The 25,238-nt window shown below is 43.2% G+C and overlaps 1 protein-coding gene across 3 annotated transcripts in view; it reads right to left on the bottom strand.

The window, feature by feature from the left end:
* The window catches only part of PIK3AP1 (phosphoinositide-3-kinase adaptor protein 1), a 113,079-nt gene that overhangs the window by 70,402 nt on the left and 17,439 nt on the right, over positions 1-25,238 (bottom strand). The window contains exon 1 of one of the 3 annotated variants that reach the window (XM_059169314.1): positions 5,838-5,868. The exons of the other annotated variants lie outside the window; for them this stretch is intronic. Within the exon in view, the coding sequence (XP_059025297.1) occupies positions 5,838-5,853 (16 nt within the window). The 5' untranslated portion in view covers positions 5,854-5,868. Of the gene's footprint in view, positions 1-5,837; positions 5,869-25,238 lie in introns of those variants that run through there. 3 annotated transcript variants of the gene reach the window in all.

Raw genomic sequence — 25,238 nt, 5'->3', positions numbered from 1 at the left:
AAATTTCGTTCAAATGGCAGGACACAGGCTTGTAATGAGGCCATTAATAACTACTCTTTAAACAGCCTCTTCTGAGTTTCCTGGTTCAGGAATCAATTCTAATCTAAACAGACATTGACGTCTGGATTTACTGGTGTGAGGATAGAAAAGCCGGCTTTGTCTAGGGCTGGCCACAAAAATGCAGTTTATTTTCACCTGGCCAAGAACTGAGACACCAAAGGCAACTCTTTCTTTCTTTCTTTTTTTTTTCTTTTCTTTTTTCTTTTTTCTTTTTTTTTTTTTGAGAAGGGGGGTGGAGAGAGCAGGAGGGGGTGAGGAGGCAGAGGGACTCCCTGCTGAGCAGGAAGTGGACTCCAGGCCAGATCCCAGGACCCCAAGATCATGACCTGAGCTGAAGTCAGTCGCTTAACTGACTGAGCCACCCAGACACCCCTTGGTAATAGAAATGAGCTTAGGACATTGTGAAGAAAACTCCTTTTGTTTTTCCTCTCTACCACTCCGCTATCACACAAGAAAGGCTAAGGTGACGTTTACTTTTCCCACTGTTGCTGACCGTTAGCATTCTACCCAGCTAGAACAGGAAACTGGACTGGTCAGTTTCACTTTCCGTTCTTAGGAAGCGTAACTTTCCCTCCTCAATCTGAAAGGCAGCATCTGGACTCACAGAAGAGTCAAATCGGGCGGGGGACAGGCTTCTCCTCAGCGACTGCCTTAAAAAATAAAAAACAACAACAAAACAAACAAACAAAAAAAAAACACGATGGCATTCCAAATTGCTTAAATAATTATGGGCCAAAATAGAAACTCCTTTAACCCAGGGGCTGCTGATTGCCTCCCACCCTAGCAATTAAAACCTGCTCCACTAAAGGCAAGGCTCTACAGCTATTATATCCTATTTTCTAGCAATATAAATGCAGCTGTTGGTGGGGTTCTGGAAGAGTGCAGTCAGCAAAACCACAGGGGCCTAGATTCAAGTCCCACCGCTACCACTGACTGGGTAATCATGACTTTCCTAAGCTTCAATTTCCTCTCCTTTAAAATGAGATTATTTATACCTGCCCGACCTGCTGCACAGGCTCATTGGGATTAAGTGACAAATGCAGAAGCCTTTGGAAAACTGAAAAGTGCCTGACAAAGTTAAGTATTTGTTATTTTTGTTGTTACTCATTTACCGAATGAGAGTTCTGCAAGACAAGTGCCCCTGTAGAAATGGGCAGGAGTGTACCGCTGCATCTGTCCAGAGCCAGACCCAGGAAGTGAGGGTCAGACGGCCCAGGCCCAGGGATGCTCCTGGTAGCCAAGGGGACAGGAAACAACAGAGATCAGGCTACTCCCAGACACTGGGCAGCAAGCGTTGAATCTCCACAACAAAAGAGGTGTCCGAGCGCACTAGATCATCTAGTGAGATGGTTCTCACCATGGTGGCAGCCGAGGGGATTTTCTGTTGCAGTGGAAGCCTGCATCCCCAGGTATGGTCACACACTGTTAGAACAAGCAGCACGGTCAGGAGCCATGGAGCAGAGCAATCAATAAGTCCGAGAGCTTTCTGCCTGCGTCCAGACCCAAGCTCTGCCACTTCCTTCTGTCTGCCTCAGCTGCCCCTTGTGTGAACAGAAATCATCATACCATAGATCTCCCACAATAGTCGTAAGTACATCATGAGTTGATTCATATACAACGCCCAAAGAACATCTGACAGAGAGCAAGCCCTGGAGAGTCCTTAGCAATTAGTATTGTTGATGTGTTGACCAAATCGCTCTTTCACTGTGATTCCTTCGAGGCCAGATTCCCTGACATTCGTCTTTTGATCCCCAGAGCCTAGAACATAGTGAAATCTATGAATGCTTCTTCCATGAATGGATGAATCGATGAATAAGATAAGACTGATCACCTAAGTAATTACCAGGGAGAAACTACAACAGGGAGGACCAACACTGGGCTTTGGGTCATGGGGCTTTTAGGGCAGGATCTGGAGAGAAGCAGGAAATTGTCTGACTCTCCAGTTCACGCTCGCAGGCTGAGCCAAGCTGCCCTGGGAATTCGACATGGTACACACACGGTGTTGGTCCAGGTCTTCTGAAAAGCAAACACTGAGGTGGAATTAAATATGTAAGAATTATATCAGGGAAAGTACCTGGGGCAGAAAATGGGGAGGAAAGCCGGAGAAATCATCCCATGGTCTGAGGCCAGATAAAGAAGAGAGGGAAGGAAGGACGACTGCAAGCGGCCTAGACCACCTAGCTGTCTAAGCAAGTTCCACAAGCCTCTCTCAAGGAGTTCTCAAGCTGCAGGTGGCCCCTGGAGGAGTCCCACATCTCCCGGGAGCCAGCCTGCTGCAGTAGCCCCACCAAGCTCAGCCGCTAGCTGGGAGCAGGAGTGTTGCCAGAACCTTGGGCAAATGCTGGTTTGGGTTCAGATTGTAGCCCTGGGGTGCGTGGTCAATTCCACTCAGCTGGAGGTCTGCCAGGCCCATTTTCAGGGCAGCCACCCATAGGGTAGTCCTTAAGAGAGCTGGACTCCGGATCCAGAACATCTAGGTTGAATCTCAGCTCTTACCAGCTGGTTACATTAGGCAAATTGTGCAACCTTTCAAAGCTTCATTTTCCTTACTTGCCCCATGGAAATTACAATCCCAGCCTCTCAGGATTGTTACTGTTGTGCACTGTGCCTGACTCACAGTGAGTGCTTCCTAAGAGGCGGCTGTCATTTCTCTACATTTACTAGTAATCATGAAGCCCTTCTATTAGCAATCAGGACATGAAAATAGCCCCATGGTTGCGTACTTGCATTTGAGTCTTGTGAGTCTACTACAGGGCTAAGGGACAGAAGCCTAGAGCCATAGTTAGGCAGTATCACAATTTAAACAACCAAACCAGTCTGTCTACAAATGAAAGGTCCCAGGGACTTCCCTATCTGGCTGTTTCCTGGAGGGGAGGCCAAGGGGAGGTGGTGGTGGGCCAGAATCCACTCTGAGCCACATGCACATCCTCTTTTGTTCCATTTGCCATGGTTTGTCTACAGTGTTGTCAGCCTGTCCCCGGCTAGCTGTCTGCCTCTTAAAGACAGGGCGCTCAGCACACCTCCCTGCTGAACAGGACCAACCCTGAGATCAGAGAGACAGGACTCTGCAGCCCTACGTCCATTCCGAGCACCAGCTGGGGGACTCTTTGCTTGCCTTTGTTTCTGGGACAAATTAATTTTTTACTTAAAGCCTTGGCCAGCTTTCTGCTAGTGGTCATTGCCTGGCTACTACTGGCTTCTGGCCCCTACACCTGCCCACTTCTTGGGGCTGGCTATGACCTGGAGCACTTATGCTGCAAAAGCTCAGTTCAGCTACCCTGGGCCTCAACAGCCTTCCTGCTCTCAGGCCTTGGTGCCCCCAGACAAGCAGGAAAACACTCTTAGGACTTCCACCACCGCCTCAGAGGACTTTTTGCCAACCTGCCATTTCCCAGAAGGAGACCGAAAACACACACTGGGATTTTTTTTCCTTCGGGTGTAAGGGTTGTCTATAAAGGAATGACCTTCAGTTTTTCTAACCGAAAAGAGTCAAAATTAAACTAAAAAATATTGATTTTGTTTAATAATTAACAGCTTGACAGAGCTGATCAAACTGTATCTAAGTTTCCATTTTACTGGGACTTTTTCAGGAAACGTTAACTTTCTGTGTTGGAGCTGGAATCCAACACAAGCCGCCTTGTTAAGTCAGAGGTTGGAAGGCCAAGGGCACAAAATAAAGGAACTCGTTGAACCTTCCCAATCAAGCTGAAGTGGGCCTTTCCAACTGAGGCAAGGGAGGGTCACTCCGGGAAGTGAAAGGAAAGAAAGCTTCCCGGCAGTAAACAGGCCAGCCTCGTGCTTACATGGCTTCCAATGGGAGCACCGAGCCCAGCTCTAAAGGCGGCTTCTTTCTCCCCTCCGGGTCCCTAGCTGGAGCTGAGGAAGCACGAGGGCCAACCTGACACCAGACATAGCTGATGTCTAGGACAAAGAATTCCTGCCACCAGGGAGAAATGTTGGCTGGGCCGTCTTCCCCCGCCACTACACGTAAACATATTTACAGGCTTAGTAATTATCTTCTCCACAACATCTCTGCCTCTTGCATTGCATTGATTGCCTTTGCATTGATCCCTCTTACCAACTGAAAAATCAATCAGATTTGGTTTCCTCGTAAATCGAAATGCTTGAAAACTGATACGTTGAAGCAAAACCTGGGCATTCTCACACTTCGACCCTCTCAGGTCAATGATCCATTAACCACCTGTCCCTGGTGAGTCACATTCCTACTCCCAGTTGTCCGCCTTTGTGTTAAGACAGTGTGGATGACACAATGTGATTTCAGGGGCCCTGTCCAGCCCTGACACTCTGGGTGACATCCCACCTGCCACGTGATCCTCTGACCTTCTGGAAACACCCTTCCCCAACAAGCCCAGTCTGGGTAAGTACGTACGAGATATATAGCAGGAGGGCACGCTTCCTGCCTCAGAATCACAGGCATGAGAGCAAAATACAGTTTGCACCGTGATTTTATATTTAACTACAGGAACCACTAGAAACCTAATCAACATTGGGATCAGAATAATAAAAAAAAAAAAATCTACCCAAGTGATTCACACTTCTCGGAGGAGAAGGCAGGAGTGTTTGCAAATCTCCTCATTTGCAAATGAGGACATTTGTGAACCAGGGTCATAAAATCAAATGGAGAAATTGTGGCGCTTTTAAAGCACAGTCAACATTCTATTACAACATTATATTTTAAAATAACAAAACTGTTATTTTTATAATACAAATGATGAAAGGTGGACGTCAAAAGGGGTTCCAACAAAGAGAAAAATATTTCCCCATAATCCTTGCAGCCCTGTGTCCACCACTCCCGCCATGCCCCTCAGCCCCTGGGCCCCTCCCTCCAGAAGCTCTCAGGGCACCAGATCCTGCTCTTTTTCACTTTTCCTCTCCACACACTGTAGGCCCTCTGTATGTTGTGTTTTGCAAATCCAATAGTCACAATATAGCTTATTTCCCCTTTGGTCAGGGTTCAACAATCTTCCAAACCTGGGGGTGGCAGACACAGGCCCCATGAGGGGCAGAGAAGAATGTTCGCTCATCTGAACTGGGCAAGGAGCACCTGGAAGGTTCTCATGCACAAAAACCTCCCCCACCTCCACATGCTACTAATAAAAACTTCATCTGCGTTATCACACTGGGGATAATGCAAATGTCCTGAGGAAAGGTTCAGCTCACACCTTAGTGAGAATTATTTTTGAATCTTAGATCATGGCGTCTGAAACACACTAAAGAATCGTTTAGAGCAAAATTCTACTCAGTAAAAGATTTTTTAAAAATCATAGTGAACCTGTACTTGAATACTTACAGTGGCAAAGGGACATTCTTGTCTACTTTACTAATGGGAATTTCAAATTATCTGGGAAAGAAGCTCATCCTTGTCTTCAGCCCAACCCCTGCACAGTTTTAATATTAAGATGGTCGGCTGCAAGTAAAGGAAATCCCAACTCAAAAGCCTTCAGCAGATAAGGACCTTGATCTCTCAGAGCAGGAAGTCTTGCAGTCAGGGCACATTTGAGGGCTGGCTGTCACAAGAGTTCATTGACACCATCAAGGCCCCAGGTTCTTCCCATTTCTCTATCCTATCATCCTGCCACATAAGCCTCATTCTCAAGTTGGAAGCACAACAGGTGCAGTGTCTGCAAGTTCACTCCAGCCACAACAAGGCCCAGAGGAAAAAGAAAGATTCCCCCAAGCATGGAATATAAACTCTTCCCTTCCCTCTGACCGCTCCAACGCTATCACCTGTCACCGGGGGAATGCCATCCACTCACCAGCTCCGCTAATCATCCAGGGCGGAAGGATGTTGGAAATTCCACCATAATGTCCATCCCTCCTGCCTGCCAGCAACTTCCACCTCGAACAAACTTCTCCGTCACCTGGCAACTCAGAACACAGCTACCTCACTTGGTCTTTACTCTGTGAATGCACACATCCGGGTCCTAATCTCCTCTTCTTGTGAAGACAGCAGTCATCTTGGATTAGAGCTCATCCTACTGCCCTTACTTTAACATTAAATACTTCCTAAAAAGACCCTATCTCCAAAGGAATCATATTCTGAGCTACTAGGAGGCAGGATTTCAACAAATGAATTTGTAGGGGGGAGAAATAACTGAACCCCTAATAAACTTGATGTCTGTATTTGCCTCAAGGTTAGAGAAAAACTGGACAGGAAATCTAAAACCAGAGGCTCTGAAAATCTACTAGCCACTCCTCTGATGACGATCATTAGAGAAGAACCATTAATTCGGTTATCTTCTCATTTTGGAGAGAGGATTCTGACAAGGTTTGAGAGAATGCTGAAGAGAAAGACTGTTCTGGAAACCGGAGCATTTCTAGTTGAGCAAAAAGAGGATCTCTACAAGGGTGTTTCCCCAGTCAGAATGGGTGACTTTGGATATGAAGGGGACTGCTGAGTAGAGTCACAGTAGAGCAGGAAAAAGGAAAAAGAGCCAGAAGTTTCTCAAAAGGCAAATTCAGTTATTTCCCAATTTTACTTAGAATCTGCACAGCAGCAACCGCAATCAGTACACTGAAAATTATCCTGAATGCCTATAGCCCAGATCAACTATACCAGTCTTCATTATTTGGGTCTGAAATTAGCCAGGTGGGCAGTGATAACTCGGCATTTTGCCCAGAGACCTGAAGATCCTGTTGTTACAGGTGGGATGAATGGAAAGCAACTGGTATGCTTTCTCAAGTTTATCCTCTTTAAAAAATATACACACATAATTATAGATCATAAATAAATAAATGGAGGGGGATACTCTTAGAGCAACTACACATAGATAGTAAAGAGTTAAGTAGGTAGGCTGAAGAGTAAGACTCAAAGAAACAAATGCTAGTTTGTAATCAGGTTGGTTACTCACAGATCCATGACTGTTCCTTCTTAGATTAAATTGCTTAACTGAAGAGGCAAAAAAGCCTGCTTTCCAGGTAGATTTACAATTCTAATGCCTGAAAGCTTTAGGGTAACATGATGTGATTAACCTTTCCGCTATTTTTCCCCCTTCTTGCTGCTATGTACACATACTCAAACACTGGAAATTGAGGCTAGAAGGTCTACAAAGGTCACTCAGCCCAGCTCTTGTATCTGGTGTTCGAATCACCTTTCCCACAACCAAAAACCTACTTAAGACCAATGAAACAGGCACATTGGAGCTTAACATTGCAAGAGCTGCCTTCTCTCCCAGGAAGAGCTCCTCTAGGAAGAAACTGTCAAGGGAGAAGGGAAGCACCATTTTTTGTTCCATGTTCCAGTGTTGTCTTGCTTTAGTCACTATTATGAGATTAGTCTGTGACAAAATGATACCTGGGTGGGGAAAGAGCTGTGTAATCCCATCTTTCCCTCCCCCTCCCCTCATTAATGGATGCTTTTTAGCCACTTCACCAACTGACACCAAGCCTCACCTCAGGTCTCCAATCAAAACCTTAGCAGGATTTTACATAAACTGAAATTTACATTCAATCATCACCATAGCAACCATCACACAGCATTAGATACAACTTTTCCCTCTCTAATATAATCTTTTTTTTTTTTCCAAGAGCTGTTTTTCTCTTCAGTTGCAAATCCGAGCTATTCAGAAAATAAACATTAAAAATCTATCTTGAAAAAGTACGTTTAAACAGACTGCAACAAGGTTCTAAGAACAGGCATTTGAAATGGTTTCTAGACACTAAGCACCATATGCTTTCTACCTCAACTGATGGTTGTACATTGAAGTCTCAGGGATGCAGCCCTAAGCTGAGAATTGTTAAAATCAAAACAAGGCTTCACTCATGTGACAATCATTCCTTGAAAGATGTCCCAAGATAAGAACCATGAGCTTTGGCAGAAAATTCTGCTACTTTCCAAAGAGACATGTGTATCATGTATAAATAAAATGTTGTTTGGCTTGACTATTCAATGTGCAATTGGAAAATTTGAGATTTTTAGGATTCACATGTTGACTAGAGGAGATACTCAATTGGGAACGTGGTTCAAGGCCATGTGGGAGAATGCAAAGGTACTGGAGAGTAAGCTAGAGATAATAAGATAATCCCCACCCAAGAGGCCTATTTTTTTTCTTATTCTAGAGTACAGTACCACAAAAGCCCTGAATATTTGTAGATGTCAGAAATATATTTCAGATTTAGAAAAAGGTAAGAAAAGAGACCTTTCTAAAATTTTACTAAGACAAAAAAAAAAAAAAAAAAAAAGTTTACTTATGACACTAGCTCCACTAACAAATTAGTAAGTATCCTTCCCATCAGTGCTATCCATCTTACTCTTTTACTACTTAGAGTCCCAGACGGTGGGCAACTCAGATGGACTGGCAGTCGAGACAGTAAAATTAAGTCCTTTTCCATGAGCCAAATAATTTGATCTTATTTCTTTAAAGCCAAACCATAAGTATGATTCTCCAATCATTCATTGACTCATTCATCAAATATTTATTGAGCATGAGATGTCAACATATGCTGAGAACTCCATCTCATAAAGATGAGTGAGACTTTGTCCAGGACCTCAAGATCTTCAGTTTTCTAACTCCATTGTATGGCAGTCACTTTAAGCCAGCATGTCATGGAAATCTTAACACATTTTCTCAAAATGAACATTCAAGTTTGTATCTATATATGGGAGGTGATGCCCATCTCATGACTGTGCCACTCATTTTAATGACCCCAGCCTGGATACCAGAAACTAGGCTGATGGTTAATCGTTGTTTGGGTTTTTTTTGTTTTGTTTTGTCGTTGTTGTTGTTGTTGTTGTTGTTTTAGGTACTAAGACATAGTAGAACTCACCAGAGGACATTCATTTTAAGATTTCTGAAAATTCTGTGTCTTTTCTTGAATCTAAAAATGAGGCAACTTTGATACTTAGGAGATCTGGCTGAATTCTACCCGAAATGATAAAGAAGCCTCCCCCAAATGAACAGTCAGATGAGAGAGGCAAAGAAAGGCCAGTCTTTCTCATGTAATACCAATGACATAGCTAGTTAGGCAACCTGAGCAAGAGAGAAATAGGGATTTAACTTTCTTTTTTTTAAAGATTTTATTTATTTATTTTAAAGATTTTATTTACTTATTTGACACACAGAGAGAGATCACAAGCAGGCAGAGAAGCAGGCAGAGGCAGAGGGGGAAGCAGGATCCCCGCTGAACAGGGAGCCTGATGCAGGGCTCGTCCCCAGGACCCTGAGATCATAACCTGAGCTGAAGGCAGAGGCTTAACCCACTGAGCCACCCAGGTACCCCAGGAGTTAACTTTCAAATAGATGCTAAAATATTTTATATGCCTAGAAGTAAAAAATATTACATATTAAGATAAGATGTGTAGGAAAAGTGCTAGAACAGAAATGGGATGCTGGTTTCATCTCAAATTTCAACTCCAGGGGAATGGGGATGGATGCCTAGAACCCCGAGTAAGGCCAATGCTGAGTCTGATCCCAGCTCAGTGAGAAAAATTACCTTGATCCTTTAAGAAAATCTGATCTGGGATCAGGCACTCTGCACAGTATATACGAAGACCATGGGAGGAGGAGTTTAGGCTGTGCTGAGGGAGGAGTGAGGAGATACATGCTACTGAACTACCTGGAAAACTATAAAGAAATAATAATAACTTAAAAATCCCAATGCATTCGGGGCACCTGGGTGGCTTAGTGAGTTAAAGCCTCTGCCTTCAGCTCAGGTCATATTCCCAGGTTCCTGGGATCGAGCCCCACATCAGCCTCTCTGCTCAAAAGGGAGCCTGCTTCCTCCTCTCTCTCTTTGCCTGCCTCTCCATTTACTTGTGATCTCTATCTGTCAAATAAATAAATAAAATTTAAAAAAAAAAATCCCAATGCATTCAAAGACCAATGAACCTGTGTCCTCAATCTTTTGAAAAACTTCGAGGCACAACTGGCATAATTTAAGACAGAATGGGTACGTTCCAGATGCCTGGCCAAGAGCCAACCAGATACACTCCATATTAGAAAAGAATGTGCCGAGGAACACAAAAAAAGGAAAACCTAAATATGATTACAGAAATCAGAGATCAGAGCATTTGAGGTGACACCCTCTGACAGACCTACCATGTTGCCAAGTAACAAGACAAGCCGCGAATAAGGTAAAAATCCTTTGGTGAGAGCTGAGGAACCCAGCCGATACATGCATTGCAACTGACACCGGAGTTCTTGGCTTTTCATTTGTTTTTGCTTTTTTGAAAGATCAGTAGGAAGATCACAACCTCCTCAACACAACCTCCTGGTAATGACGTAGATGTGTGGCTTCTGTGGTCAGAGGAAGCAAAGAATGTCATTTTGAGTATGTTAAGCTGCAGACTTACTGCTTTTGAAAAGTATAAATAAATATATCCACAAAAGCCGCAAATTCAGCTTCTGAGCTATTTACGTCTTGATTTTTTTCAGAGTTTCTTAGATGACCGACATTGAATCTAAAATGATCCCCGTGTGGTTATCGAGTGGTCATTCCATGGTCATCAAACTTGAGATACACAAACCTATCACTAGTGTGAATTAAGCAACAAAAGGATATTCCCAGTCTCCCCCATTCTGTTCAGGTCCCTGCACCAAGGAGAAGCAGAAGCTGCCAGGTTGTGGTGCAGCAAGAAAGGAGATGGCCATCGTCACCTGCACACATTCCCTGAGGCATCTTCCTAAGTTAGACTGACGGCAAATGATAGGCCACACTGATGGGCCCCTTGCCATGGAAATAACTTCATCGCCCCCCTGCCCCAATCCCAGATGAAATTTTCACACCTGACATGTGTTCTAGGGATGAAAAGTTTTTCAAGCATTCACTGTGCACCAGGCTCTGAGCAAGATACAGGAGACAGCCCACCTGGACACATTTTGTTTTGCAGCTTGCTTTCTAGCTTAGCTTGTGAATACAACCATCATCTACTTGGTCTGCCTGTTCCCATCCTCAAGGCCTCACAGTCTTTGGATCATGTTCATCTAAACATAATAATAACTCCAGGGCAAAGAAAAAAGGTCAGCAATAAGAGAATACCTAATATGTTCACCAGGCAAAAGGACAGAAAACAAACAAAACTAAGCTCTTAAAAACTGGCTCTCCAAATTTCGATGTCTGAAGTAGGCCATGTAGAATCACTCAAGACATGTCAACAAAGAGTTAATAAACGCGTGAAATTCATTTCCTCTAGGAAAGAAGGTTAAGAAAAAGCTGTTTAATACATTGGGGTGTACAAAGGTTTTTTCCAAAGGACAAAAAGCTTCTGCCATGAACAGCAACAAAAATTGAAGGAATACGCCAAAGGAACCGCCAATCAGCTGGGGCAAGATAGTAGAGGGCTTTTAACTGTCATATTAAGGAGTCGGGACTTTATTTTATCATCAAAGGCTCCCCCATTTGGGAACTATTGAAATTTCATCAAGATCAAAAGCTTTTGCATAGCAAAGGAAACAGTTAACAAAACCAAAAGACAAGGGACAGAATGGGAGAAGATATTTGTAAACCACATATCAGATAAAGTGTTAGTATCCAAAATCTATAAAGAACTTATCAAACTTAACAGCCAAAGAACAAATAATCCAATCAAGAAATGGGCAGAGGACATGAACAGACATTTCTGCAAAGAAGACATCCAGATGGCCAACAGACACATGAAAAAGTGCTCCACATCACTCGGCATCAGGGTAATACAAATCAAAACCACAATGAGATATCACCTCAACCCAGTCAGAATGGTTAAAATTAACAAGTCAGGAAATGACAGATGCTGGCAAGGATGCAGAGAAAAGGAATCCTCCTACACTGTTGGTGGGAATGCAAGCTGGTGCAACCACTCTGGAAAACAGCATGGAGGTTCCTCAAAAAGTTGAAAATAGAGCAAGCCTACGACCCAGCAATTGCACTACTGGGTATTTACCCTAAAGATACAAATGTAGTGATCCGAAGGGGCACGTGCACCCAATTGTTTATAGCAGCAATGTCCACAATAGCCAAACTATGGAAAGAACCTAGATGTCCATTAATAGATGAATGGATAAAGAAGAGGTGATACACACACACACACACACACACACACACTGGACTACTATGCAGCCATCAAAAGAAATGAAATCTTACCATTTGCGACGACGTGGATGGAACTAGAGGCTATTATGCTTAGCGATGGGGGGAAAGTGAGGGGGCTATGCACATTGGGGAGGGTATGTGCTATGGTGAGTGCTGTGAAGTGTGTAAACCTGGCGATTCACAGACCTTACCCCTGGGGCTAATAATACTTAATATGTTAATCTAAAAAAAAAAAACGAATCCCCCATTTGGGTTTTTAGGAAAACCATTTTGGCATTTTGGTGGAGAGGCATGAGATGGAAACAAGAAGCCCAATTAATCTATGAACTAAGATAAAAGACTATCTGCAAAATAAAATGTACACAATAATCTACTTTATAAAAAATATTACCATGTGTATATATGTTGTAAATTCACAGAAAAGGATCATTTGATTGAAAAATCAAGCTGGAGAAAAGTATGTATATAATGGTTCTATCTATAATGAAAAAAGGCCCATGTGGGTTTGATAAGTTTATAAAAAGGTTCTAAAAAAGATATACACCAAGCTGCTATGGCAGTTACCTCTACAGAAGCAAATGAAGATTTGGGGAAGTAGACAGAAAGTTTTGCTTTTTCCTCTGTAGACTTCTGATTGTTAGAAACATGCTTTATAACAAACATGTATGATCTTTATCATTTTTAAGAGATTTCTAAAACTTAAAAAATAAATTGGGTAATGGGCATTAAGGGGGGCACACGAGATGGGCTGAGCACCAGGTATTATACGCAACTAATAAATTACTGAACACTACATCTGAAATGAAATATGTACTAGTTGGCTAGTGGAATTTAAATAATTTTTAAAAAAAGAAATATTTTTTAAAAATTTAAAATAGGGGTGCCTGGGTGGCTCGGTGGGTTAAAGCCTCTGCCTTTGGCTCAGGTCATGATCCCAGGGTTCTGGGATCGAGTCCCGTATCGGGCTCTGTGCTTGGCAGGAAGCCTGCTTCCCTTCCTCTCTCTCTCTGCCTGCCTCTCTGCCTACTTGTGATCTCGGTCTGTCAAGTAAATAAATATCTTTAACAAAAATAACAAAAAAAAATGGGGGCACCTGGGTGGCTCAGTGGGTTAAGCCTCTGCCTTTGGCTCGGGTCATGATCCCAGGGTCCTGGGATGGAGCCCCGCATCGAGCTCTCTGCTCGGCAGGGAGCCTGCTTCCTCTCTCGCTCTCTGCCTACTTGTGATCTCTCTCTCTCTGTCAAACAAATAAATAAAATCTTTTTAAAAAATAATTTTTAAAAAATGACCATAACATAAAAGATACAGTTTCTGTGACAACAAATGATCAGGACTTAAAAGTAAAGCAGTGGCCATGAGAATAGAAAGTGCGGGAACAAATAGACGCTGACCCAGAGATGAGGTGAGCCCGGCTGAGGCAGGCTGGGGGATGGGGGCAGAGGGAGCCATGTGTTTCCAGTCATCCTCTCAGACACATTTTCTGAGAGTCCCCTGAGGTGCACATTTCCACCCATTTTACAGGTAATGAAGCGGAGCCTCTGAGAGCTCAGAGAGACTAGAACTCCCACCCACCTGGCGCCAACACTGATTTCCCTCTCAACCACCTTTCCTGCATACAAGTCTTCCTCCGATGCAGCAGGAAGGCATTAGGAAGCTAGCTCGGACAACAGAGGCTGGGTCGTGAGGAGACTGGCAGGCTAAATTGTGCGCTCAGTCCTGTTAAACAGTAAGTCCCAGGGGCACCTGTGTGGCTCAGTCATGAGAGCATCAGACTCTTGATCTCAAGAGTTGGGAGTTCAAGCCCCATATTGGGTGTGGCGCCTACTTAAAAAAAAAGGTGGGGGAGAATAAATAGTAAATCCCAGATGCCCAAAGTGACCTTTAACAGATGAATTCCCACTGGCTGGCTTGGCTCAGGAGAATTCTTGGCAATAGGACTTGTGTTTTTCTCAGATTCTGTAATGCCTTTCCAGCATCTGTTGGAGCACAAGCCCTCCCCAAATTCACCGTGCACTCAATAACTCTGTATTGATGGGAGGGCAGCAGGATAACCTGAAGCAAATGGTGAAACTCCATTTGAGTCCTTATTTAGATCATGAGTGCTCTGAAAGCATTTTTCCCCCTCAACAATTCAGCATGTAGGTAGTCAATGCATATTTGTGACAACTAATAATTGTGACCCCACTGAGAGAGTAATTTAATCGTCGTAACACTCCTTCAGCTAAAAAGAGACTGTTAAGATCTGTGCTCCAACACTTCAACCAAACAGCCAACCAAGCAAAGAGTACTTACTGAGATCCCTGTGTGCCCACATGGTGCTAGGCACAATGGAGAATCATATGGAATGAGAGTCATGGGATCTACTCCTAAGGAATTTACTGGTGGCAGAAGCAAGCTGAAATTCAAGAAGCGATTAGATAAATGAGCATGACTTCTGGATGTCCTGGCAAATGAGTCCCACAGGAATCCAGAGAAAAAGGAAAACAAGGATACTAGAATCTAAGGAAAAGCGACTTGGGCCATGGGGTAAAGAAGAGAGAAAAAAAAAAGACAGGGCTTCCCCGTACCCCACACCCCCTTCTAGGAACAAAATGGCACTCTACAGTATCCATTAAGAGCACCCACAGCTTTCAAGTTATTCACTCCCCAGCACGACGTGGCTGCTGGCCAGGACTATTTCAAACCCTGACCACGTCTCTGTACGTCTGTGTGCCAGGAAGCTATTGCACATTTAGGAACAACCCCACCCCACCCCAACACCCCTTAGCGTTTCCACTCTTTGTTCAAGAGGCAAGAAGGCACCTCTCGGTCTTTGCTCATTCCAGCCAGCCACCATCCCCACCCACAGCAGAGATGAGGCCTTTTATAAACAGACCACCTGAGATCTCTAGGGGGCGTAACCACTCATAGTAAAGGCGGGTTGGTGATAAGAGTCACAGAACGAAGACAAGATGTCGGAGGAAACTAGCGCTTGACTCCATCTCAGTACAACACTCATAAGAGCCTATGGAAGGAAATGCACGGATATTTCATCCGCACATCACGTTGCAATAGGGGTCCCATTTCTCCTTTAAGTAGAATCTATTTACATTTGGCTCTACACAAAACCGACTCTGGGGAAAAGCCTGCCTCAGCAACTAGGGTAGGCCCTCAATGAAGGAATAAGCGAACAAAAAGGAGAAACAAATCTATAATAAATACAGAAAGCAAACTGATGGTGGCCAGAGGGCAGGGGTTGGGGGGGATGGAGAAAATGGGTGAAGGGGAGTGCCTTCCAGTTATGGGAGGAAGAAGTCACAGGGAGGAAGGGCACAGCATTGGGAATAGAGTCAATGGTACCGTAATAACATTGTATGGTGACAGATGACAGCTACATTTGTGGTGAGCACGGATGACAGACAGACTTGTCCAATTACTAGGCCCTACACCTGAAACTAATGCTACATGGTGTGTCAACTGTGCTTTAATTAAAAACAAACAAACACCTAGGGTCGGTCCTTTAGTGGGGCGGAACCATCTCTCCAAATGTCATTTTGGTCATATTGCTGCCCCAAGAGCAAAAAGCTGAGACAAAAGGCACAAGGCTCTTTATATTGACATTGAAATGCCTTAGCCCCGCTGATTCAAGTTGATCTTTATAATCCTTTTCCTCCACTGTCCCTCCCCAACCACTTCTTAGCCCAAATTCAAACACATCCTATGCTTATACCCCTCTGCCTTGTGCATAGAGTTCCCTCATCCTAGGATTTAGTCCGTCCTGTTCTCACGAATTCCTCCTCAGAACCAACAGTCTATTTCAGTGCCATGTCTTCCATAAAGTTGTCAACTAATCACCTGCTGAAAGTGCTTCCTTACTTTCGAATGTCCGCATGCAGACATCTTTCATTCCTGTGTCCTGAATTCACACACTAAGCTACTTGCCTCTGGATATGCCTGCTTTCCACCCTCCAGAATGTCCCTTCTTCTCTATTCCCACTGCCTCTGTTCAGCTCAGGCCCACATCCCCTCTCCCCTGGAAGCTGCCCTCTTTTCCTGCCCAGTCTCTAGCCTCCAGCCCTGCCCACAGAGCTGCCAGACTGAACTTACTAGAAGATGAATCCCAATCATGCCAGACACCAACATTCAGACCATCAATGTCTCCCCATGGTCTTCAAAGCAAAGTTTCAGCTGTTTAGAGAAATATGAGCATTTTCAGCATCTGATCTCCCCTCCAGCCCTTCCCCGGAAAGCTCTAGACCAGTGGTTGTCAAACTTTAGTACCCACCAGAATCATTAGCATTCATACATATTCCCAGTCCATTCCACCCAGATATTCTGGCTCATTGGGTCACAGGGAGGGCCCAGGTACATGAATATAAACAAATAATGTAGGGTTCAAATATATGGGGAACACGAGTATTTATAAAAACATGAGGTTCAAAACATTTGGTTCTGCATCAAAACCAAAAACATATGGTTCTGACACAGGTATTTGGAGAACCACACTTTGAGAGCTCCTGAAGGAGACACGGTGCACGTGGGGCTGGAAACAAATCGTTTTTGAGAAGCCACCGACCTGGAAAAGGCTAGAAGTTGGGGAGCAAACCTGAAGTCCCATGTGCCACTGGGAAAATAGCAGTGTCTCTGTGTCTCATGAGCAGAAAGAGATGACAAAAGTCTCTCTTATGAGTGAAGGTTAGAGGAGATGATCCCTGGAAAATGGTCAGCACAGCACTTAGCACAACTGGCAGATGCTGGAGGAAAACAGTAAAAAGCAGCATAGTCCAGGGCCCGGTGTGTCACTGACACTGCCTCTGGTCTGGAAGGGACTTCAGGGAATACTTCAGCATCTTTGGCAGATTTTATCCAACTGTAGCCTGAAGGCTTCCCGGGACAGGGCCTCTGGGTACTACCTCCTCCATCAGCCCACTCCGCCCTTACACCCGCCCAGGCGTTAACCTTCTTCCTTCAGTCTAGCAGAATTCTGCTTGTCAGTCACTGCCATCCATGAATCCTTATCTGCCTCTGGAACATCACCAAACACCTTCCTCCTTTCCACATAACTGTCTTTCAGACATTTGAAGGTCGCCATCTTGGCCTGGCGTTTTCTTCTTGGGGGGAGACGATAAACTGCAGTGGCTAGAACTCTGAGTTCAGTGCTAGAGGCCTGGGCTTTTGTCCCTAACTGGCTGGGTATCCCTGGGCAAGTCATTTGACAGTGCTGAGCCTCAGTCTCACTGTCGCCCCCAATATTGTCATTCTGGGACGACACATCCCTGCTTACTCCTACCCCTCAGGCACAAGCATGATCCCAGCTGCCTCAGGGCAGTTTTTTAATTGCTGTTCCGCAAGAATACAACAGTGGGGACGCCTGGGTGGCTCAGTTGGTTGGACGACTGCCTTCAGCTGAGGTCATGATCCTGGAGTCCTGGGATAGAGTCCCACATCGGGCTCCCAGCTCCATGGGGAGTCTGCTTCTCTCTCTGACCTTCTCCTCGCTCATGCTCTCTCTCACTTCTCTCTCTCTTCAAATAAATAAATAAAATCTTTAAAAAAAAAGAATACGACAGTGGTCTGAATGGAAGCTGCCAAGCTTTTAGAAACTCCACCATCCAGACTATCAGTATGGACCATTCACAGTCCTCCAATCCCCTGGCCACAGTTAACTGGCCTAGAGTTAGGCACCCAGCCCAAATTCAACAAATTAGACGCTACTGTGGGGATTTTTAAATTTTGGACCAGAGAGAATAAGGAGCAGTTCCTCTTCAGAGTTGGGACTGGAAAGAGTAAGGTAGGACAGCTCCTAGGGGATAGAATTCTCCTTGGAGAGGACTCAGAAAATAATGTCCTAGGGGCCCACCTAGGGGGTGAACCCGCTTAAGATCCTCTTTCTCCCTCTGCCCCTCCCCCCACCCCTGTGCACGCACCCATGCTCTCGCTCACGTGCGCTCTCTCTAAGAGAAAAAAAGAAAGAGAAAATGACACCAATATGCAGAGAGACACAGGAAGGAGAGGTGAAGAGGTAATGCAGAGTTCAAGTCCTTAGTTCTAGATTATTTCTCAGGACCAACTGCACTCCTGACCTTCCTCTTTGTTAATTTCCCTTTTGTCCAACTTGGGGTTCTCTCCTTACAAACAAGTCTAGAGTAATACCCACACCTTTCTAAGTCGGCCTTAAACGAAGAGAGCTGGCTTATCTGTTCTTTCTGTATACCAGCCCCCCCCCAACCTAACTCTCCACACACCCACCTTCTGCCAACAGCTACTCCAGATGGGTAACACAGAGTCCGTGTACAATACAAGAAGGGCTGCCGCTTCGTCCAGTCTGACCACTATCCAGAAGGGCAGTTCAAGACTGCATCTTAAAGCAGTCGTGACACCTTGCAGATTCACAAAGAGCAACAAACCATCTCAAACCCCCAGCTCTTTTTCCTGGAAACCAGTAAGCCAGGACTTTCTCTCTCTGCCATGCTACAATGGAATAATCCAGTTTGTTTTCTAGTAGGGGTGGAAATGGGGGGAGAGATGAGGTTTGGGACCTAATTGCAAATAAACTGTTAGACATCATGCATTGGCTTGGGGCCAGTGTTCACACCAACCAAGACTGTTGTGACTCAAGATTCTGTCATCAATAGCAAAGGTTCCCAACTAGTCTAGCAATGGAATGGGTTACAAATGTGCCAGAATATTCATTCCCTCAGTTATCTGCTTGGTGGAACAAAGCTTGTTAGAGGCTTCTAACTGACAGCCTTATCATCTTCCCAGTATTCCTATCTCAAGTCTCCATAGCTATGGTAACATAGAAAATTCAATTTTTCATAACATAAAAGTATTTACTAACAAAATGATCATTTACAAAATTGGTCTCCACTTAAACATCTCTGCTTGCTTAATCATGGTGTATATTCTCATCCATTAAGTCATGTTTTTATTGCTTGTTCTCATTCAGATTTAGGATTTCTCTATTACAAACCATGAATGCAATGTGATTTGCTTGTATCAGGTTATTCAAGATTTTGCAAAAGATGCAGAAATTTATGAGGTTGATGAAAGTAATGTTGGAAAACTGAATCACATGTAAAGCTACTGCCCATGGGTAAGGGTACCAACTGACAGGAAAAGTCCACAGGAATGCTGCCTAATAATCAAAAGTGAATTATAAGAATACATAATGACTGAGAGGAAACTTTGAAAATGGTAAAAGTCAATCATATTTCAATACAACTGTTTTTATTTTTTTTAAGATTTCATTTATTTATTTGACAGAGAGAGATCACAAGTAGGCAGAGAGGAGGAAGCAGGCTTCCTGCTGAGTAGAGAGCCCGATGTGGGGCTTGATCCCAGGACCCTAGGATCATGACCTGAGCCAAAGGCAGAGGCTTTAACCCACTGAGCCACCCAGGCACCCCAATACAACCGTTTTTAAAAAGTCAAATATGAACTAAGGAAGGTTATCTTGTGCTAGCATCAAACTGTCAGAAATTTATATTTAATCCCTCTTACATAAAACCCAGCAACAGCTGGTTCAGTCTTTGTGTGGCTTAATAATTAGCATATAGCTGAACTTAAAATCAAAACTGTGTCATATGATCAAATTAACTTACTTTCTTAATGTTTAGTTTTGCTTTCCAAAATAAAGCCCAATTTTTAAATTTTTATTTATTTACTTTTTTTCTTTTTTTTAGTATTTACTACAAAATTTTGACCTTTGCTTAAGAATTTCCACTTTGGAAACGTTAACAAAACCAAAAACAACTGACAGAATGGGAGAAGATATTTGTAAACGACATATCAGATAAAGGGTTAATAATCAAAATCTATAAAGAACTTATCAAACTCAACAGCCAAAGAACAAATAATCCAATCAAGAAATGGGCAGAGGACATGAACAGACATTTCTGCAAAGAAGACATCCAGATGGCCAAAAGACACATGAAAAAGTGCTCCACATCACTCAGCCTCAGGGAAATACACATCAAAACCACAATGAGATACCAACTCACACCAGTCAGAATGGCTAAAATTAACAAGTCAAGAAATGACAGATGCTGGCGAGGATGCAGAGAAAGGGGAACCCTCCTACACTGTTGGTGGGAATGCAAGCTGGTGCAACCACTCTGGAAAACAGCATGGAAGTTCCTCAAAAAGTTGAAAATAGAGCAAGCCTACGACCCAGCAATTTATCCTACCCAAAGTAGGGTAAATACTACTGGGTATTTACCCTAAAGATACAAATGTAGTGATCCAAAGGGGCACGTGCACCCAAATGTTTATAGCAGCAATGTCCACAATAGCCAAACTATGTAAAGAACCTAGATGTCCATCAACAGATGAATGGATAAAGAATAGGTGGTGTATATATATATACAATGGAATACTATGCAGCCATCAAAAGAAATGAAATCTTGCCATTTGCTATGATGTGGATGGAACTAGAGGGTATTATGCTTAGCAAAATAAGTCAGTCAGAGAAAGACAACTATCATATGATCTCCCTGATATGAGAAAGTAGAGATGCAATGTGGGGGGTTTGGGGTGTAGGAAAAGAATAAATGAAACAAGATGGGATCGGGAGGGAGACAAATCATAAGACTCTTAATCTCACAAAACAAACTGAGGGTTGCCGGGGGAGAGGGGGGTAGGGGGAGGGTGGTTGGGTTATGGACATTGGGCGGGTATGTGCTGTGGTGAGTGCTGTGAAATGTGTAAACCTGGTGATTCACACACCCATACCCCTGGGACTAATAATACATTATATGTTTATTTAAAAAATTATTTTAAAAAAAGAATATCCACTTTGGGGGCACCTGGGTGGCTCGGTGGGTTAAAACCTCTGCCTTCAGCTCAGGTTATGATCTCAGGATCCTGGGATCGAGCCCCGTATTGGGCTCTCTGCTCAGCAGGGAGCCTGCTTCCCCTTCTCTCTCTCTCTGCCTGCCTCTCTGCCTACTTGTGATCTCTGTCCATCAAATAAATAAATAAAATCTTAAAAAAAGAATATCCATTTTGACCTTTTCCCAACATCACCTGTCTTCGGATTATGAACTAAACTCGTGTCACTGCCATCACTGCAACTTCCCTTGATGGCTCCTTGCCCCTTCCCACCATGGAAACAGAAAAGTCTCACCCCCTGCCTCCCACGGGACAGAAACTTCAAAACTCGGAAGGCAGTTTCCATGGCTCCAGTGAAACTTCTTTTCTCCACAAACTTATTTCCTTTAATGGTTTATCATGTGACAGAATGTGAAATTCTCTCCTTCACTCCGTTTGGTCATTTCACAGTTTCCTGAGGGTCTGATACATGAGCAGCACTGCCAGGCACTGGGTATCCCCACTCTCCTGACGGGGGATGATAATGGATGGATGGACAGATGAATATCTGTACGTGCCTCCCATGAAAACAGTAAACACGCCTCCAGGGAAGCTGACTAACCCAGGATAGATGAATAGCCTCTTCTCCGACCCTAGTCCTCCTGTTCATAAACCTTCTTGTGGCATTTACTGTTTTTGGAAGGTGGCGTTGCTCTGTCGACCACGTTTAGCTCGCCTCCAACTAAAACTACTACATCTTCTTACAAATGTTATTCTTAAAATATTTATTCCTTCACTCTGTTTTGCACAACTGTTCAATTATTTTCTTGAACCCTGTGCTGAATTTTATATTGATCCTTACTAATTTCCAACTTATCTTTAGCCCACCCTTCCAACCAACACACATTTAGATGAAGTAGAACCCCTAACATCACTGCTGTCTTCAAATTTAAGGAAAGAAACAAAGCGCTCATTTTAAAACGGAGTGCTTGAATAAAGCTACTGTAGAATTTTAGACAGTCTAACCATTACTCTGAGAAAAATGACTAACCTGCCTGAAAGCCATGGTTAACTGGGCTCTGTGTTATCATTAGGCAACCATACACATAGCTTTTTTTTTTTTTAAAGTCAGGAAAAGAGAGAGGAGTGGGTAGGAGCCGACGGAGAGGGAGAGGGAATCTTAAGCACGTCCCACACCCAGTGCAGAGCCTGATGCAAGGCTCAGTCTCAGGACCCTGAGATCATGATCTGAGATGAAATAAAAAAAGCTTAACTGACTGAGCCACCCGAGTGTCCTACCAACTGCATAACTTCTGCCATCATTGGAAGACACAGCCTTCCTTCTCTTTTCCAAGGTGGACGCTCAGGAAACTCATTCTTTGCTCAGGAAACTCATTCTTTCCGTAATGGATGCATTGAGGAACTATCAAAGAAGCAGTCAAGATATCTCAGGTCCCCTTTTTATTCAAAAGGAGCTCTCAGACTTCTGCCTCATAACGCTGGACATACCTGGCATTAGGTAATTAATGGGACAAACAGTGGTTTAATGGCCCTCTCCTAAACACAGACTCTTTGCAAGGGCAGGAATCAAGTTGACTTTTTCATCACATCTTCTCAGGACCTTGCAGAGTGCAACTCCCATGACAACCACTCTATAAACTCAATAAATATTTTTAAATATAAACATAAATTAAGTCTCATTTCTGCCACTAACTGTGTAACATTAGTAAGTCCTCGAATTCCTCTGGGTCCCTCTTTATTCATTTTAAAGTAAAGGGAATAGGCCATATCATCCCATTCTAATATTATATTAGAATATTATATATTCTAATATTATTAGAATATATAATATTCTAATATTAATATTCTATATTTTGATCCTGTGAACTCAGAGGCTCTGTCCCTATTCTCCCATCAGAGACTCTTATTTCCAGAGTATGGACAAGTTATAACCACATGAACACCCCAGCCCATAAAAGTGCCTGGGGTGAAATGATGCTAAATGAAGGGTTTCTACAAACCCTGGGACTCTGATTTCCAAGTGAATACAAAACAAAAATAAACATTCAGGCAGCCAAATGAGTGCACAATTCTTTCAGTATTAACATTTTTCCTGAAAAGCTTCTAACACAGAAACACTTCACAATTACAGCCGGAGACCTCTGGCGACACAGAGAAATGCTTTGAGAAATGATATTCACAAAGTTCTAGAAAATGAAAGGGGGAATCTGTTCCATAACAAGTAACAGGTTGACTTCGTCAGGAATGCTAAATCTGTATCCTGCACAAGAAATGTTTCCCCACATTTTACATGCTCAAAAAAAAGTGGGGGGCGGTCAGCAGCTAGCATGAATATTCTTCTGTCTGCTAGCTTTGATGGGTGTCTGCCTTTCTGCAAGCTTTAACTACAATTATGGCCTCAGACATTAGCTGTACATGTAAAAGGAAACTTATTTAGTCCACTTTTAAAATTAGAGCACTTTCATTTCATCATCAGCCTCCCCTCTACTTCCTGTGTTATCAGATGTTCGAGAGAGAGCCAGCAGGCTGTTTGTGAAACTGGCAACTTGGCAGACAAAATATGTATGTTCAACCAGAATTCTTTTAAATAAGAAGCTGCTATAAGTCTAGCCTTGTAAGAGCGATAGGGAAGATACACATACGCAGAAGGCATAAACCCAGAAGAAAAAGTACCAAGGAATTTCCAAAATGACTAAGCCAAATCTAGAGGTCTCTTTTGAACTCTTCAGATATCTTCACTTTAATGATCTCCTTTAAAGAGGACACATCCAATTTAATCTCTGCTACAGAGGGACACACCCATACCCCCTCATGGAGCAAACGATTCTGATTGTTAGTTTCTATAACAGCGTACTGATTCTTTTGGGGAACAGGATGTCATACATGGTCTGTTTTTACGTATGGACCCAATAAAAAAGATGTACTCTATCACCCTGTCTTGCTTTGAATCAGCTTCAAGTTTCTCTGTAGCTACATCCCTACTACATGACGCAAGACAAACCTGCTCTAGGGAAATGGTTGATGATCCAAATGACACCAGCAGCACAGACGTCTAAGGAGGATACTCATGAGAGGGATAGCTTCCTCTCTAACAGAAGCATTCAAAAGTAAGTAAGATGGGGCACCTGGGTGGTTCAGTGGGTTAAAGCCTCTACTTTTGGCTCAGGTCATGATCTCAGGGTCCTGGGATCGAGCCTCGAGTCGGGCTCTCTGCTCAGCCAGGAACCTGCTTCCCCATCTCTCTCTGTCTGCCTCTCTGTCTACCTGTGATCTCTATCTGTCAAGTAAGTAAACAAAATCTTTAAAAAAAAAAAAAGTAAGTTTCCCTACCAAGAGTAAGGAAAATAGACAACCATCCATGAAAGCACCCATGCATGCAGACATCCATCCAACCCCCATGAATTGAGTGATAGGGAATTGATATTCTATTTGTCATGCTTAAGATATCAGCAGTGTTTTCTTTAAAAACATAAACACAGTGAAACTAAAATAGCTTCCAAGCGCTTTTTCCCCACAGAAAAGGCAATTTTATCAATTAGATTTTGCTCATTTCTTGGGTGTCTTGGAAAACCAATCAACCACTTTTTGCCTAAACTATAGCAAAATAGCTAAAACAGGAAGTCTTCCTCTCAAAAGTCCATATGACAAGCCTCCTGTGGTTCCAGTAATTTCTCCAACAGGCAGATAGAGTCATGTATAGCATAAATCATCCTATTTCCTTGGTCATCTCGGACACACTCTCAGTCATGTGAATGGCAGTGGAAACTAAATTGAAAAGCTGTCAAAACATCCTGTAATAATCGGGAAATTAACAGACCTATTCTGTCACGCATATTTGCCTCCATTTCCCCCCCACCCCATTATTTTCCTATAGAGCCACATTCATAAATCCACACATGGACCATAATAAGCAGTATGTGTAAAATATTAAATACATGCATTTTTTCATTCCCACAGCATCATGTTATATTCTCCTAAGACTCAACTTGGAGTAACATCCATAAAACTGAAAGCTATTATGATGTCGTTTAAGGTTCTGTCTAAAATACTATTGTGAACGACAACTTGTTCGCTGAAATAAAACACTATACCTTGATGGAATTTTGAAAACTGTCAGATTAAGACTCAGCAATGCAAAGTAAGCCATGTTCAACCACACACAGTGGAAACACATGGATTTCATTGGCTGTAAAAGTCTCAGATGTTAACCTGCAGTCGCCCCAGCTTTTTATTATTTTATTTTTATTTTATTTTTAATTTTTCCCAAGTCAGGTTTATTAAGGTGTAATTTACACACAGTAAAATTCATACTTTTGGTATACACAGTTCTGTGAGTTTTA

Source organism: Mustela lutreola, chromosome 4 (assembly GCF_030435805.1).
Source record: "Mustela lutreola isolate mMusLut2 chromosome 4, mMusLut2.pri, whole genome shotgun sequence".
NCBI classification, from domain to species: domain Eukaryota; kingdom Metazoa; phylum Chordata; class Mammalia; order Carnivora; family Mustelidae; genus Mustela; species Mustela lutreola.
Note: the sequence above shows the minus strand (reverse complement) of the source record. Positions and strands in the feature narration are given on the sequence as shown.